At 41.0% G+C, this 18,432-nt stretch overlaps 1 protein-coding gene across 1 annotated transcript in view; it reads left to right on the top strand.

The window, feature by feature from the left end:
* Positions 1-11,532: 11,532 nt before the first annotated feature.
* The window catches only part of LOC107228140 (protein pinocchio), a 65,690-nt gene continuing 58,790 nt past the window's right edge, over positions 11,533-18,432 (top strand). The window contains exons 1-2 of the mRNA XM_046745480.1: positions 11,533-12,005; positions 17,395-17,593. Coding sequence (XP_046601436.1) covers positions 17,470-17,593 — 124 coding nt within the window. The 5' untranslated portion in view covers positions 11,533-12,005; positions 17,395-17,469. The remainder of the gene's footprint in view (positions 12,006-17,394; positions 17,594-18,432) is intronic.

Genomic DNA, 18,432 nt, shown 5'->3' with positions numbered 1-18,432 from the left:
GGCAATAAATGTATCACCATGTTCATTTTTTCAGCAATAATGGACGCCAGTCTTGCTCCGACACCACCAGCCACCGTTTCTCCCGTTTCCGTGATCTCTATGCGACCCTGAAGTAGGCTAGAGTCGTTCAAGAGGAGCGAATAGTTCTGCACGCACCCGTTTACCTCCAATATCTTGTCTGGGAACAATTCAGCGTTCTTCTGAAAACCGTTTTCAGTCCAAACGTCCAAGACCTCAAGTTCGCCAGGTCGACAGTTTTTTGCAAACGGAAGAGACCTCATGACGAGAATTTCCGTTCCGCAAGGCACCAGGTAAACGACTCGCGTTCTATCCAAATTCCACATTACGTCTGCAGTCCCAGTCGAGGACCTTCTTATTTCATCGACATCCGTGAATCTTTTTCTCAATCTGACTACGAGCTTGGCATAGGTATCCACTCGATGGATATCAATTGAGCTTAAAGTTTCGTTCAAGCTTTCAAAGTTGTTCATGTGAAGTATCACGTTAGTAAAACCCGACAGGACAGTTTTACTTGTTGATTTTACGAATCTCCAAGAGAAATTTGAATTTCCTTGAAAGAATGTATCTGTTACCGCTTCGTCGTGATCGAAAATTATAACGAAACTGTGACTGTCCCAAATCGTGGTATCCAGCAAGCTCTCCAAGCATTTAATACCAATCTGATTATCATCTATCGTTTCATTTTCATACAGTATCATCGGCCCATGTGAACATCGATTTGACACCAAAAGCAATAACGCACAGCATGCGAGTAACCGCATATTTTTACTCTTGACTGTGAGCAGAACACGTGATAAATGAAGATTTTGATGGAAAATTCCTCGATACATTCCAGTTAACGCGTATTCCATGTCAATTATTATACATAATATATATTTTTTCCGAAAGCATAGTTTAAGCAAACAAGTCATGTTAAATCGATGGGTACTCACAATGCCTGAAGTGTGACTTGACTCGTTTACTTTTTGTTAGCTTCATGTAGGGATTCGCAAAAATATCAATTTCATAACTAGTTGTTCGCAGATGGTGTGAAAGCAGGATAATTTTACGAGTGATTGACAGAGTGTTGAGGATGAAATTCAATCGAAGCAACAGATCTGATTGTGAATATGAAAATAGTAAATAAGCAGTTATAATTACTTGTAATTTTCGACAGTATGCAAACACGTTGCATAAGAAAAGCTGCACAGCAGAATTTAAAACCTTGATGCACTTTCCAGTTCGTGGAATTAGGATTTGCCCATTGCAGCGAGAAACGCTGAAATCGAGCGCTCTTGATTTAATTGAAATTAGCCTTCGATTCATAACGCTAATTACGCACTTCAGCTCGACGCTAACTGCATTCAAAGTTTCATTTAATCCATGGCAACGCTAATTGGCATGATAATTAAGCTCGAAATATGTTTATCATGTTATTAATCCGTTCAAAGCTTAGTTTCCGAGCAAACTTTGCTCTCAGCTCAACAAAACATTCTGGCGATGCCCAGCAAAATGCTAAAGACGTCGACTATTGCCATTTTATCAGAGACGATTTTTTGCCGGCAACATCGGATCGCAACGATGACTAAAATGCAGAATAGAACAAATGTCCATTGCGCAATTATCCTCACTGTAATGGATAATGACCACGCGAAAATCTTCTAGGAAAGTTCGAGACCACCAGTAATATAGCTAAAACCGAGCCACGCCTCCATGTACGCGGAGGTCGCGTCAAGAATTTTTGGTTAACAAGGTACTGGGACATTTATACAGATTCGCTTTTACTTTCTGCGGATAAAGCTATTTGGACTGATTGTGAGTATTCACTAAATTACCTCATCCGCGGGCAAAACCCAAGTGTCCGGTTCACACGGTAACAAATTTAGTTTCATGTTAATTTTTTCAGCAATAATGGTCATGATGTCGACCACCGGCGCCACCCAATAACATTTTTCCTGTTCCAGCAAATTCGATGCGAAGCTGACGTTGTGCGACGTTTTCGAGAATAGCTGAAAAACTTTGGACGCAATCCTGAATGGCCAATAATTTCTCTGGGAACAATTATATCAGGAACATAAATGAGAATGAATATAACGTCTTCTTTGCAAGACACCAGTTAACACCGCGACTTTCATCCAAGCTCCACATCGCTGCCGGGATTCCCACTCAAGCCTTCCTGATGTCATCTAAATTTGCAAAGTTCTCCGCCACGATAATCACGTACTTGGTACAACAGTGGATTCCTTAGTTGTCAATTAGACGTAAATTTTCGTCCAGACTATCAGAACTGTTAGTAAACAGCATCAAATCCGAAAAACCTGGCAAGGTGATCTTTCTTTGTGCAGAGTATAACTTTCACGCAACGTTGAGATGTCGTTTGAATAAATCATTTCCCGCTATATCCATCGCGTTGGATATTATTAAGGAATCTTGTCCTACCCAGCGCGTAGTAGATATCAACGCTTCGAAGCATTCCAATATATTGTCATCGCCACTTTTGTTAAATGTTTTCACCGCTAGCTCAGAATCACCGGAACACCGGATTACGAATAAAGAGAGTAATTTATAACTCGCGAATATAAACCGCATAGGGACTCTTGCTAAATTATACCAACGAACTTTCGTACTCGGTGGAATACGAGAAAAAAGTGAACCGTCTTAGCAATATGTTCCTAATCGAATGCCGGCAAATATAGTCCCTTAAGGAAAACACCTGGCTTTTCATTCGCGCTTAATGCATACTGAATAATCCTGTCGGCTCGTTCAAGTTAAGTAATTTAGTAAGTTAGACCAGAGTTAAGTACCGAGATGCATTCCCACAATTACATTTTCTTCTATAAAGGCAGGCTGTTCAGCGCTTTGTTTATTTATAGCGCTCACTGCATTCGCGTAATTATCATAATCCCTCTAAAAATATCAACATTGACATCTTCGAAGTCCAATTATGCAAAAAACATGACAACGGCAACTCAAAAATTGCATGTACATCTTGAATAACCGATTCAAAAAAAGTCTTTCATATGTGAGACGCAGTGCAGCAAAAGGTTAATACTCAGAGTCATTATTTGTTCAGGATATCTCATTTATCTATCGTTCCTCATTTGTTTTCATTCCATGAATTTATTATCGTCTCAAAGTGTATTGAAAGCCATCGCGAAATCGATTACATTGCTTTTACCCGATGAATGTATAGTCAAAGTAAAACTCATCCGAGCTACTATGCTCGTTTAACCAGCTACCGACAGTGTTAGGGATTAATAATTCAATACAACCAAGCTTATAGTTCCATACGTCATTTGCATATAAATTAAGTTGACGTCAGTGGTTGACAAATAAATAAAAAATACTTCATTAACGTGCAGAATCCTTTGATCTAGACATTGGACTAGAAAAGTACTTGTGAAAAATAAGTTCGACCAGAAAAACTACCGTGCTGCAAGTTAGCAGGAGACCATGGAGGCAGAATATTCCTCGGACGTGCATCATTGAAATTGTCATTGGCCCCGCGTCACCGAACCTTTGGTCCGCAACTGGCTTACGCGTGTATTGATGCAACCAATACACGAGCAGTCCACTGTCAACTGCGTGTAGAGCGTACCGACGCACCCCGGTTGCAAACGGCGATCCCTTCCTCATGAGGATTGGAGCATGGAAGGTACAGGCTTTCTCTTTCAACATGCGGAGTTGGTGGTTAAGCTTGTCTGAAGACAAAAGTAATTTTTTTTCATAAATTGATGAAATAAAAAGGCTTATTCTCAGTATTTCTTATAGCCGCAAGTGAATACTACACCACTGTAATCCGTGTTATACATGTAGAGAGTAGAGGTGAAAATATGAACGACAGAGTGCCCTTCGATGAGACGATCGTACATTTCGGTGCTTGACCAGACTTTGTACTGATCGTAAATTTTTTTCATGATGGGATCTGAAGGATCGTTGTAAAATTCTCGCCCCACATTCCCGCCGCCGAATTCAATACCGGTAGTAAGCAGCTCTTCGAGGGTATTTATAACGCGCTTCTGCTTTGGCTTTGTCAGGAAACTGACCAATCCACAGGAATACGATGCGTCCATCAGATACGAGTAGCAGATCCAGATCGCAGCCAAATATCTCATAAAGCCGGTGCGCGGCAGGCTTCTAGTGTTTCCAAAAAGCATGCCGAGGGAATCGATAATCCCGAATTTATCAGACTTCACCTTCCGTCTGTAGTATCGGTTTGCCACAACAACTAGGCCGGAAAAGAGTATAAGAGTGCAGCCCGTGTACGCCCACACTTGGCTAGTTAAGGGCCAGATCAAATTCTTCCAGGAAACTTCCGAATCGCCATTGATATAGCCGAAACCGAGCGACTCTTCCATGTATCCCGATATATATTGCAAATCTTCTGTTAGCATGGCGACGGGAATATTCCCTGATATCGAGAACAACGACTCGCCTTGTTTAATCTGCAATAACAATTGCGGCAAAGGTAAAAGAACCACACCTGACTGAAGACAAATCCACATCATTTTCTCACCTGATCGTGAAGCTCTTCACGAGTTTGGGGTGCTTCCGGCAATAAATGCAGCACCATGTTCATTTTTTCAGCAATAATGGACGCCAGTCTTCCTCCGACACCACCAGCCACCGTTTCTCCCGTTTCCGTGATCTCTATGCGACCCTGAAGCAGGCTAGAGTCGTTCAAGAGGAGCGAATAGTTCTGCACGCACCCGTTTATGTCCAATATCTTCTCTGGGAACAATTCAGCGTTCTTCTGAAAACCGTTTTCAGTCCAAGCGTCCAAGACCTCAAGTTCGCCAGCTCGACAGTTTTTTGCAAACGAAAAAGACCTCATGACGAGAATTTCCGCTCCGCAAGGCACCAGGTAAACGACTCGCGTTTTGTCCAAATTCCACATTACGTCTCCAGTCCCAGTCGAGGACCTTCTTATTTCATCGACGTCCGTGAATCTTTTTCTAAATCTGACTACGAGCTTGGCGTAGATATCCACTCGATGGATATCAATTGAGCTTAAAGTTTCGTTCAAGCTTTCAAAGTTGTTTGTGTCAAGTATCACGTTAGAAAATCCCGACAGGACAGTTCTACTTGTTGATTTTATCAATCTCCAAGAGAAGTTTGAGTTTCGTTGAAAGAATGCATCGGTTACCGCTTCGTTGTGATCGAAAATTATAACGAAACTGTTACTGTCCCAAATGGTGGTATCCAGCAAGCTCTCCAAGCATTTAATACCAATCTGATTATCATCTATCGTTTCATTTTCATACAGTATCATCGACCCATGTGAACATCGATTTGACACCAAAAACAGTAACGCACAGCATGCGAGTAACCGCATATTTTGACTCTTGACTGTGAGCAGAACACGTGATAAATGAAGATTTTGATGGAAAATTCCTCGATACATTCCAGTTAACGCGTATTCCATGTCAATTATTATACATAATATATATTTTTTCCGAAAGCATAGTTTAAGCAAACAAGTCATGTTAAATCGATGGGTACTCACAATGCCTGAAGTGTGACTTGACTCGTTTACTTTTTGTTAGCTTCATGTAGGGATTCGCAAAAATATCAATTTCATAACTGGTTGTTCGCAGATGGTGTGAAAGCAGGATAATTTTAAGAGTGATTGACAGAGTGTTGAGGATGAAATTCAATCGAAGCAACAGATCTGATTGTGAATATGAAAATAGTAAATAAGCAGTTATAATTACTTGTAATTTTTGACAGTATGTATACACGTTGCATAAGGAAAGTTACACAACAGAATTTAAGGGAGCTTTCCAGTGTGACAGCCCGAAAAATCGCTGTTTTTCGCGATTTTTTTTTTTAAAGAAAAAATAATCTAATCGGTCTGGTTTTTTTTTTGTATATTAATTGGGTATTGAAGAATACTAAACAATTTTTTAAAGATCGATTCATTTATTAATTAATATCTATAAAAATGATGAAACAATTGTTGCAGAAAATGCACTTGGATGTGGTGTCCACGTTGGGGGTCACAATTTTGATCTGAAACAAAAAACACAAAAAGATTATTGATCGGTATATAATTGGCTTTCGTGCTATGGAGGCTTTTTTCTTTTTTTTTTTTTTTGCAAAAATGGCGCCGGTTTGAACAAAAAGTATCGATTTTAGCATTTTTTTTGGCAGTTTTTTTTACAAAAAAATAGGAAGATGTCAAAAAAAAAAAAAAGCTTCCATAGCACGATAAACAATGACGTTAAGAATATTGTGTAAAAAATTCAACTCGATAGCTTTAAAACTCTGCCCTCCAAGTTGGACACCGTTTTGAAAAATGCTGTTTCGAGAAAAACGCGTTCAAAGTTTCAAGTGAGGAAATTTTAAGTAAATCGTTTACTTACGGTCAATCAGCGATGCCAGGTCCGTACAATATCCCTTCTGCTTCTTCGAAAAGATCGTGCTCAATGGATTGTTCAGTCCGACGAGCTGTCCTCGCCTCTTTGCTATCCAGGGACGCCCGGCGGTTTGCTTGGATGATGCGCGCATTCTTGTACTTAGCGGCGAAATCTGCGGCGCTCGGCCCTATCGTGCATCCCATCGTCTTCAAAATTTTTAAAATTGGGTCGTAACCTTCATTGAAGGTGCACACAGCACACTGCGTAGCGATTTCTACTATCTGCTTGCCGCAGAATACGTGCTTTGGGGCTAGTTGCCACACACAGTGATTGATTGATTTTCAAGAATTTAGCACGCCATCCGCTTTTTTTTTGAAAATTGAGTGCGACAAAAAAATAAGTCGCGCGACTAATTTACGGCTAATTAACGGCAAATTATGCAATAGTCCGAATTCACATTTTCGACAATTGGCGAGCCAAGTTCATGTACGTGCAGGTAGGAACGAGACAATAGAAATAACGGTCGCACGGGCAGCTGTAGCGCTCCGTTGCCTTCTTCCAAAAAATGCTGTACAGTAACCGAAATAATCTGAATTTCGGCATGAAAATTTCAGGGAATATTCGGAAGAGTGTATACTATTCGATAAAGCAAAAAAAAAAAAATCGATTTTTTGAAAATTTCACACTGGAAAGCTCCCTTAAAACCTTGATGGACTTTCCAGTTCGTGGAACTAGGATTTGCCCATTGCAGCGAGAAACGCTGAAATCGGGCTCTCTTGATTTAACTGAAATTAGCCTTCGATTCATAATGCTAATTACGCATTTCAGCTCGACGCTAGTTGCATTCAAAGTTTCATTTAATCCATGGCAACGCTAATTGGCATGATAATTAAGCTCGAGATATGGTTGTGTTACAATTTCACGCAAAGCTCAGTTTCCGGGTAACCTATGATCACAGCTTAACAAGCTGCAAGTCTGTGGCGTAGATCTTCCAGGAAGTTACTATAAGATCAATTTAATAAACGTTAAATAGAGAATGACGAACGTATATTAAACGCACAGATCACCGTGCGTCTCAAATTTAGAAGTCCTAGATCGAGTCAAGTGTTCACCAGTTTCCGATTACACGAAGAAACGAATCGCGGATCATACGTTTACAATGCCTGATTACACGTTACTAAATATAAATCCACGAGATTCAGACAACTTCATTTCAATTAAAATTATGTCTTTCTTCTGCCTTATTATAGTAGGAAACGATCTACGTATTTTGAAAATCAGTCTTTGTCCTGGAAAAAAACTATATTCACACTAATTTTCACTCAAAAATCATGAATGATAAACTTATTGCATAACAGTCTTGAGAATAATAGCACCTCTTTAAATTGCATTATTGTCCAATAAAGTCGTAGCTTTTTTACGGTCGATTTTTTTGCGAGTGAATTGTCAGCCAAGTCAAGTTTTCCAAACTTCGGAAGATCCGCCAGACCCTCTGCTTGTAAAACTGTCAAGTCATTGCTACTCAACGAAAACTGCACCGATGCTATAAGATTATCGAATTGTCCGACTTCTCAGGAGCTGACGTGGTCCCTGTCCAAGTACAAAATCCTGAGATTAGTCATTCCGCCAAACACGCGGTGTTCAAAACAGTCAGTTTATTTTCTTGCAGATACAACGTCTACATCGAGATCAAGACGTTGAATGCATTCACGGAGACGGAAGTGACGACGTTGTGCTTCAGCTGCGAAGACTTAAAGCTCGTTAAGCCGGAAAACATCGAAATGGTTGCATCGCAGATTGGTCAGTCCATGAAACGTACCTTCGGGGAAATCGACGAGGTTCGTATAACTCGAATTCGGAACAACGCTGAAAACAGAAATTTCCCTCATTATGTCATTCTCCAAATCGACGTTCTTTATAAAGACCAAAGCATAGAATGTTTCGAGTGGTAATATTTCGATACGGTTACCGTACAACGCAAGTTTCTCAAAATGCTTAATCCCTGAACAATCCCAGGGGGCAACTCTCGAAGAAGATTACAAGCCACCGAAAGTTTTCCGAGGTTTCGAAATCCGAAAAAGGAGCCCGCAGGGAAGTCGCTAATCTTGTTTCTACCGAGGTCAAGTTCCCTCAATCTTACCAACCCGTTAAAAAGCCCCGCTCCGACTTGCAAGCTTACTTTTGCCCGGTAACAGTCGCTCGGCTTTGACTACAGGATTGAAGATTTCTGTCAATCGATTCATAGCCAATTGTACACTTTGCAGGTCATCCAGACCGTGGAACAAGCCGAGAGAAAAAGTGGTGGTTTTGATCCCATTCAAATCCAGGGCCAGCAATTTGGAGAGTGCGACGAAAGTTCCAGAAAGAATTTTCCTTAATGAGTCCGATTAGAGATCAAGAACCATAAGGCTGGTAAGCTGTAAATCTCTTCCTCCTGCAGATGAAATTCTCGCAGTTTCTCCAAACCGGAAAACGTACCGGCAGCATTGGAAAAACGCGGTGAAAAGGGTGGAAATGTTGTTCCATTTCAATATGAGTTTTGTTATATGGCACTGAGGTAAAATTCATCAGCAAGGTTGGACCGTGATGCGTCTGGTTTTGACTGAGCGTTATCGAGTGCAAAATTCTGTCATCCTTATAACGACAACAGCGCGTAATCTCCACGGCGAATTCTTATCTCTTGGCAATTTAGAAGTAGCTGAACGTTCAGAATCACAGCGATAAGAAAAGGCGAAATCATTGTGAATCTTGCGCGAAAATCCATCAACAAATTGAGGCTTATATACCTTTGTTCTCAGTTCTCACCGCCCACGGGCAGTACTAGTACTCTAATCCCCGCTTTGTTAGTATCAACCAGAGCGAATCAATGAGAGCTGAGTTTTTCATTGCCGAAGAGGCGTTAGTCAGCGCAAAAGAAGTCGACATCTCGTGGAATGCAAAGTACGCGAGACGAACCGTCGTGCGAACGGGTTCGCCGCTCACTATCAAAAAACATTGATTATGGCCATATACTGGCCGAGAATCACGCCGGCTGTGCATGCCAACAGTTTCGAGACGTTATACAACCGCGTTTAACACACACCATACAATCTATTATTTTAAAACATTCCGGATGTACTTGGGAATATAAAAATTCCAAGTAAACTTTTACTTTCCATATCCTCGAGGTTAGTAGGATTTAGAATGGAAATTCCGAACAAGATTAACAGAATTAATGAATTCGAAGATCGATGCTCCGTTGGCCTGGGGCTGTGCCTTGTATATGGATCGAACAATATCTACGTATGCAATCGTGTGACGATGTTAAATTTCATAGATTCTTCGAATTGCTGGAAAGAATGAGGAAATTGAAAATGGAAAATAAGTATTTATATAAGTATATGATGAAAGCCTGTTCCAACGACTGAGGAGAGCCTGACCTAGCTGCGAGAATGTTTTTTACCCGAAAGAAGCACTGCCTTCTATTTTCTAATACCGCTGAGAATATCATATGCACACATAGATACCTACCTGCAATGAGATCTGCAAAGAGAGAGCATCGACAACGCGTCTGCAGTTGGATCCGTACAGCTAATTACAGCAACAGCAAACTATAGATCACTGATCAGGCTAATCCGGACTTTGGTATTTATAGGAAAGTAAGATGTACCAGCACATGTGACATACCTGCGTATATAATCACGTTTCACAGTGTAGTTAGACAGCTAACAATACCACTAGACCCAATCAGATTTAGATCGTTAATCGGTGCAATCTGTTTCGTATTTTTTGACGATTTATACTATATTCAGTATCAGCTGCGATGCAATCTCTGAGCGATGAGATCTATCAGAATACCGTTACGGAAATATTTTACAGTACATCGAGGCAGAAATTACAGTGGGTAAATTCTCGCCGATGCGTGGCTCTCAAGTTTGTCTATTTGAAAGCGCTACATTCACCTTTGACAAGTGGAATAACGACTTGTGTCAAGATGTGGACGGCTACCAGTTTTATACCAGCTTTCGTTCCATTTTCCAACTGGTAAGTATGAGGAACACGTGAAGGTTTTATAACTTAATGCACGTCGTGTATGCTGGTTCAGGACAATAAATTCATTTCTGTGAATCTGTTTGGTCCTAAATTTAAAAGTTTATAGTAGATACGTCGTGATTTTCGGGAATGTGAATTTTCAACGAACGTGATCGATGCTTTGGATGAAAGATTTTATACTGTTGATAATACACGATTCTAGGAATCGAAGATTAAGGACAAGGATCTTTGGCAAATGTTGGAAATTGAGCTTCCGATGCACAAAAGGATTTTCAATACGATTCAACGTTAGACTCGTGGGTATTAAGGTGATCTTGAGATACAAACTGCAGTTCCTCGAGCGAGCTGTATTGCATCAATGAAAACACAGCTGTGAAATCTCACGAGAGTTGCGCGCATGTGCTGCCCCAAACGGTCACAGCCTGCAGCAGCATTAAACAACGACGCGATTTGCTCCATCGCAAATTTCTGCGATAAAATTCGTGTCGAAATGGCGTTTAATAATGATAAACACCAACGACACAAAGGCGGTTTCAAGGACGTGATATATCATTGACGAGCCTTTGAAAACGAAACATCTCGTTCATAGGTGCTAAACGTGTAGCGACGAGGAAAAGAGGAAGGAACATGCGATGCAAGGTACACAAGAAACAGACGAACGTCGCCAAGGTGGACCTTGTATCGCAGACACATCGTGGATATGTCAACGTCTGAACGATCCATTCTTCGAAACATCCCTGGTAAATATTTCAACTACTAAAAATTTTCAAAGAAATTGAAACATCTCGTCTTATTTCGTACAAAATTGTAACGTATCGTAGATTTTTAACTGAAAAAAATACAAATTTTTATGAAAATCTATTAGTGTGTTCGAGTAATTACAATTTTGTAGGAAAACAATTTTTCGTACAATATTTTATGAAATCTTCCAATGCTCTGAGAATTTATAAAGAAAAAAAAGAAACGTAAAAGTAATTTTCACCAGGAATATGCCACCGGAGACATCATCGCGCATCTGCGTTCCGATGCCGTATCCACCGATGCTTGAAAGCCTCTCGGCTGGTTTGGTTAAACCGATAGTTCCGAGGTGGTTCCGAGTGCCGAGTGTAACCGGCACTCACTCAGTTGTGCTCAGTCGGTGTTTTGCGTCGGCTGCTATCAGGCTCCGCACGACGCGAGCCGCGGGCATCTGTCAGTCGAAGTACGCGTGTCTGTCCCCCCGACAACGCAACGTCTCGACGTATTTCTCCTTGGCTACAGCACTCGGTTGTCACCGCTAGGCCACGTAGTAGACGTCGAAGGGGTGACACTGTCGACCTGCGTCCAGAAACGGATCGCTGAGGGGTTTATTCGGCAATCAGTTTACGCGAACGAGACGAGCGAGCTTCGCAACGGCAGCAGCAGCAGCAACAGCAGCTAACCGAGACCCACGTGTGTCTCTCCCTCGTTTGCGTTTATAGCCTCCCGCTCCCGACAGCAACATACAACGTACCTATAACAGGGTACACCGAACTTTCGAGGGATTAACGACCGCCCGCAGGACTCGCCGACAAGCACAAAGACTCGCTGTTTCACTACGGAAATCGAACAGCGTCGTCGCGCCCTTGCCGTCAGGTATTTGCACTTTTTTCTTTACTGTCTGACGTTTCGGTACATCGAGCTTGATCGGAGACTACGACGATGGTCAGGGTGCTTGAAGAGTGGGCGATATTTGGTGAGCCAGCCGAAAATACTTGCTAAGGACGAATGTTTCACTGATTTGTATTCGGTTGTTATCAGAATATAACTACGGATAAGAAAACAATCGTGTTTTTGATCAAGCTTGATTATCGAACGAAACTTGAGATTAAACATCTGATCTGGAGATGCGGTTGTTTGCGCATTTCTTTATACAAGATTTCGTGTAACTCCGAGTTTCTAGCTTTCTTCCATTTCCATAAATTCCTGATGTGTACATGAATAATAAACGCGAAAGGATAAAGAATCTTTTTACGAGATTTCAAGGCGCCAGAATCTTCGAATCGCAATAAATTTGATTGTTTTACACTGCGTAACAAGTATGACACAAATGTTCGTTTCGTCCTTTAGGAAGAGGTTAATGCATGTATCAAATTTTGACTAACAACATTGCTGTTAGGCTACCCTCCGAAACTTGTCCCTTTTGGACGAATCACCCTGTATAAAATGTATACTCATGCATAGAGACGCAGCAGCATTTCTAAGTATGCATCACATCCGTAAATACAAGTGTGGTACTGCATTAACGTGTTATGTCTTATGTTCTTTCTAGATGTGGTTTTGGTGCGTAGTTGTACCTTATAGGTATACATATGTACATTGTTTGTTTAGTTTATCTTCTTCCTTCCAAACTTTGGAGCGCTCATGCTAGTTGTCAGTAAAGAAGAAGAACCTCTTCACAAGGGTTTTCATTCACGAAATAAGGCGATGAATGACGTTGACCCGACAGCCCTGCACCGTTTCGTTTTACTTTCAAGCTTTCCGAAGTAACGAGTTCTCGTTCGACCTCGGGATGAGAACCCGAGAATAGTTTTGTCTCATTTACCGTTAAACAACGCAGCGGTGGAGGTGAAAGGGTGGGAATAATTATCACCGCGAAATTAACGGTACGATAGTCAACAAAGAAAATACGAAGGTTATTGACGCGGAGTGCAAATGACAGAAAATGGGAACGAAATATCGCTCTTTGCTTCAGTAAAAATAGACTGTTTTTGGAAAATAATTCTAGAGAAAATGTTAAATGTACTGTCTAATTGAGTTGTAACTTGTAATTTAAGTAGAAGTGAATATTTTTCGGTAGTTAGGTACAAATACCTACATAACGTGTTTAACAGCACTGATACTAAGATACAAGATAATTCCTATCACATTCTCGCCGAGCTCAAGGAATTTGATAAACGACATTTCAATCTCCCGTATTTATCAGTGAGCATTGACAAGGAATTTTACGATACAGCGGATATTGCGCAAGATATTCATACCCATGTATTTCACTTCGTATTGTGTCCGGATCTGACTCGAAGGACAAACGCATATAGAGAGAGAGAGACGTTATATTGCATTTATACGGATGGTGAAATATAATACATATTCAAAGTTTCGATAAAATCGATGTATAATACATGTGCAACTGGCATTCAATATAGCTCAAGGAACTCGGCGTGACATTATTCCATCGGAACGAGCCTTGAGTTAACCATTTGTAAAAACGTACCCGGTTCAACAACTGTCGATGCGAGTCCTCGAAGGTGCATTAATCGGATCTGACAACGATACACCGCACCTTATACCTGCATACAGCAATAACAGGAAATAGAAATGGGAGAATCCAACATAGAGGCGAGGGAAAATAAGCCAACAAGTGTTTCGCCGCGGCTTCCTCTCTCGCTTCAATGTACACGGTGTCGTGAATTTTCTTTCACCACCGGAGTCAATCTGCATTCGATAATATTCGAAAATGGGTAGGAATAAAAAAATAGAATTGCTAATCGATAGACGGCCCAGAATATCAAATTTTCATGGACGCGAAAATCTTATTCGTAGAATTTTAAAATTTGGAAAGCTCGAGTACTGAAAATTGGACACGTAGTAAGTCAATGTGTAGAAAGACGAAATATAGAAAGGTCAAAACATGGCACAGCAAAATCAAGAATCTGTGTACGATTTTATATTATCGAGAGGAATTCAGTTTGGTATTCTACGTTCTGACCTTTCTAATCTTTTACATCTCCATACTTGGACTTCGACCATTTTAAACTTTTATATATCAAGTTTTCCCTCTTTTAAAAATTCGATATTGTGTCCCTTCGATTTTTTGATCATTCTGTATTTTTACCCCCACCCTCGAGGATGTTACGCAGGAAAGAACACAAGTATCGGAAACATCCGTGTAGTTACTTACCCTCCGCTTATCGGACGCTGACGATGATTATGCGGATATAGCATCTATCGCTCTCCGGACCAGATGGAGGTTCTCTCGTTCTTTTTCACCGCGGTTTTTCGGGTGAGTGGGCTTGTCTACGTGTGAAACGAGGCGTAGGCCAAACCTTTGGAAAAAAAGTACACGACTGCTGCTGCACCAACGTCAGTCGATCCCATGAAGATGCGTGCCAGCAGCTCCTCAGGTTCCATCATTTTATCCCCATGCAGCTAGAGTCTCGTTTATAAACGCGCCGGAAAATTGAAAGTAAAATGTAACCGCATGTACCGAAGTGCCGAAGTGCCGAAGTGCCGAAGTGCGTCGAGTTGACGAATATTGTGGCCGTGTTCGAAAATTGACTGACAGTACTGTCAGCAATCTTTCATCTCTTTGCACTGCCAAGTTCATGGACAGATCTGTCTCTGTCCTAGGGAATTTTTAGTACTGGCAGTCAATTTACGAACACGGCCTGTGTCGATAACGGGATATATCAGCACACTCCAAAGTTGAAATACCGAAGTTTACGACGAAACCTCCACTTTGTACAGTTTCGGATCCAGAAGTGTCCAAGTTTCTTTTACCTACGACAGGTCAACGTTACAGCTTACTGACCTTTCCGATCCTTTCTTCTGAACTTCGTGTGTCTGTGTGTGTGTGTGTCGTATGCAAAGGTATGATTCCGAGCCACGTTGCAGGTATAGAAGTAAGAAACGTAGTAAATTTACCGTCAGGTAGACGATGTGATATACTGTATGAACAAAACGATTTTGCATGCAAAGTTGAAAATACCGAATATCTCGGTGTATTCGTTTCTTATGCATACGCATCTTAGTTCCACGTTTGCTTATGTCATTCATATAAGTGCGGAATAGAGTTTCGAATGTCTTTCGAAAAGAAAAAGTATAAGATAAATCTTCCTTTAAACTGCGAGTTATGTAACCGACATTTCGTTTTGTAAAAAACAAATAGAAAAGAAACGAATTTCTAGAGTTAATTACGTTTGACATTTCTGCGGAACGGAATCGGCAGCAGCTATAATTACTGCGTTTTTAATTCTGCGGGATCTTTTAATTATTAGATTTTCCGACAAAATTACAAATTGCGTTCTGCGCAATATGATTCTGTCAATGTCACATTTGAATTAATTTCAATCGGCTGCAATTCGCTATGGGGAAAAAGTGACGTGATGTACTTTCAAACGGAAAATTAAATAATCGAATGAAAATCAGTAAAATTCCAATATCATTTGGTACAAAAAAAAAAGAAGGTATTTTCATGGTCTGTGAATTCAATTTAGCGACTGAATTTACCCGAGCATTGCTTTTATGGTAATAAATGCATGCGATCGTGATAGGCACGTGGAATATATCCATATTTGCATTCATGAAAGGGTAATTTTTATCGCACTTATTATTCAATTTCGCATGTGAGCGCATTATCGGTTTACTTCCTGCTGCCGTTCGGCATTCTATGTATGAGATTTAGCGAGTCATTCTTACCTAGTCAAGGTTCAACCGAATGTACATAAAATTAACACATGCATTTTGCCATTTAGCGATCGTGCAGGCACGTTATGTTTACATTTTCATTTACGGCTACAGACAGCACATATGTGTAACATTATACAGATACGGGCAGGTATACAGGAAGTCGAGGCTTATTTTAGCATTAGACTGATAAAAATCGACGATCGCTCACTTTCTACTCGTCCGTGTGTTTGTGTAAGATATGGTACATTGACATCTGAGCGAGTCGGAACAGGAAGCTCAAATACTTTTAGTCTTTGCGTTAGAATTTTTTATTTACTCGGTTTCTTCGCTTCTCTAACAACCAAATTAATTTAGACATCGAGATGTTACACACTGGCAGGCGAATGATTTCTGGTGCCATCTGTAAATCGAAAGTAGATATTTAATTGAATCCTATGCATACGAACGTGGCATATAATTGGTTATTCTAGCAAGGCGTCGACCATAAGAACGAGTCCAATTTTAACCGAAACTTGACAGCGGGTGAAGAGAGAGTCAAGAAAAAGTAGAAACAAGATATTTGTGACAGCCGGCGGTAGAAAGTAAATAATTGCAATTCTTACCTTCCTTCCTTCCTTCCTTCTTTCCTTCTTTCTTTCACTTTGCCGAATCGATGGAGAAAACCAATATTCCACCAATATACATCATATTATACTCTCGGTATCTGCGGTAGGGTCGGCACAAGTTCATCTCTGCGGCCCAGATAAATCCCACATAATACACCTGTGAGTGGGTTTGTTCTTCCTAACCAAGAAAACCCGGTTTCAACCATTCGAGTTTCGCGATTTCCCGATAATCTCCTTAGCGATACGCCAGCATTCGAAGCATTCGTGGCACGATTTAAAAGTGATTTTTAAAACTTTTACAGTTGAATACTTCGATGATACCAACATGTTTGATATACGCGCGCACACTTGAATTGGATCAGCAGGCACTATGTTGTCTCAAATGATATGTGATCAGCTATAACGCACCACTACTGTAGAAAAAGAAAAAGAAAGAAAAGTCGACATCCGTGTGACGTTTTTATTTACATTCGAACGAGCCGCAAGAGTTGAAAACTGTACCGCTAACTATCTAACTGTAAAACTAACTTAAAGGCATTTAAAAGGTGATTCTAGTCTCGACAAACTTAGATTGTTTTTCTCCCTTTTGAATTTCATTTTTATTATCAAAAGTTTATGACAAAGTGGGAAAAACTTTTGTTTTTTCGGGGCAAAAATCATGAAACCGCCCTCTTTTCGGTTGCGAACCTCTACCAGACGATGTCAAAGTGCATCGTTTCGTACACCGGTAAACAAATAGTGGAGTCAGAGTTACTCAGTCTGGCAGTGGCAGACGACATCCAGACTCTAAGAGACTCAGCAGGATGTTCATATATCGTCGTTACAGTGTCACTGTATACAGTTACATCATGCTTCATTCCAGAGTTGTCCCTCCCCGGCAAGGTTGTTCTTTCGCTCTTTATGCCTCTCTTCTTCCTCTTTTTATCCATCACGTTTCATTCAACATGACGAATGCTTTTATATTGTCACAGAGATAATCTCACGCCGCGCTATAAGAAGACCTCGAGCACTTCGTCCCACTCATCGCCAACCGGAATCGGAAAAAAATGACTTCCTCGAGCAGCGAGATGACCGAATTCGAAGAGAGCGTCTCCTTCGACTTGGATGACCCGGACTTTCCATCCATCGACACGTCCGCCGATCGGAGCGTCACTCTCAGCATCACAGCCTGTAAGTTTTTCCACTTTAATATGCATATTCAAATTTCATATTATACAACGTTTGACATCGTACAATTTCCTGTTCTCCTCTCGAACACTTTCCATCATGGAAAGCGTGTACGTGTGATGCTAACGTTTCACATGAATTATTCCACGGCGAGCGTGTAACATTGTCAAGCTGTCTTCGGGGACGTGACGTAAGGGCTTTGCCTCCGAGTTTACGACAATGCTGGTAGACCCTAATCCATACCTTATGACAGACGGTCTGCACTTTTGTCCAATCGCAGGGGTGTGTTTACACATTTACTTAAGCTATTATAGTCCGCACAAGGTACACGTAGAATGGTCAGGAAGGCCAGACACAACAACTCCAACTTCTCTCTTCTACCCTACGGTTCCATCGGTTCAGCGTTATACCTCTTCGCCTAAGGACGGAGGGGGAGTATTATTTTGCAGGATTTAGTTATCCACCCCCAGGACTTACGGTTAGAAACGGGAATCATCGCCCCCGCTATTCTCCACCCCTTCTTGAACCCTGAACCACTCTAACCCATGCCTGGGAAATCCACCAGCTGTCGCAGGGTTGGTCCTCTTTTCCACGCAGAGTATATCATGATCTCATACATCCTCTTAGGCGAAGTGACCTGTGGTATAAAATTTCGTAAAAAGATTGGAGGAATCTGCGGTGTGCGTATACCTGAGACCCACTTTCTTGAAACCAAAAACTCTATACATATAATTTACATCTATTCGCACTTCGTATCTATAATAAACGCGTGTGCTACTCGGATGTCAAACACTCGACGTTATATCCGGGTCGAAAACGACATGCTGCAATGCACTTGAGTT

The sequence above is a fragment of the Neodiprion lecontei genome, chromosome 1, assembly GCF_021901455.1.
Source record: "Neodiprion lecontei isolate iyNeoLeco1 chromosome 1, iyNeoLeco1.1, whole genome shotgun sequence".
In the NCBI taxonomy this organism is placed as follows: domain Eukaryota; kingdom Metazoa; phylum Arthropoda; class Insecta; order Hymenoptera; family Diprionidae; genus Neodiprion; species Neodiprion lecontei.
The sequence above is the reverse complement of the archived record's forward strand: the minus strand, read 5'-3'. Positions and strand labels throughout refer to the sequence as shown.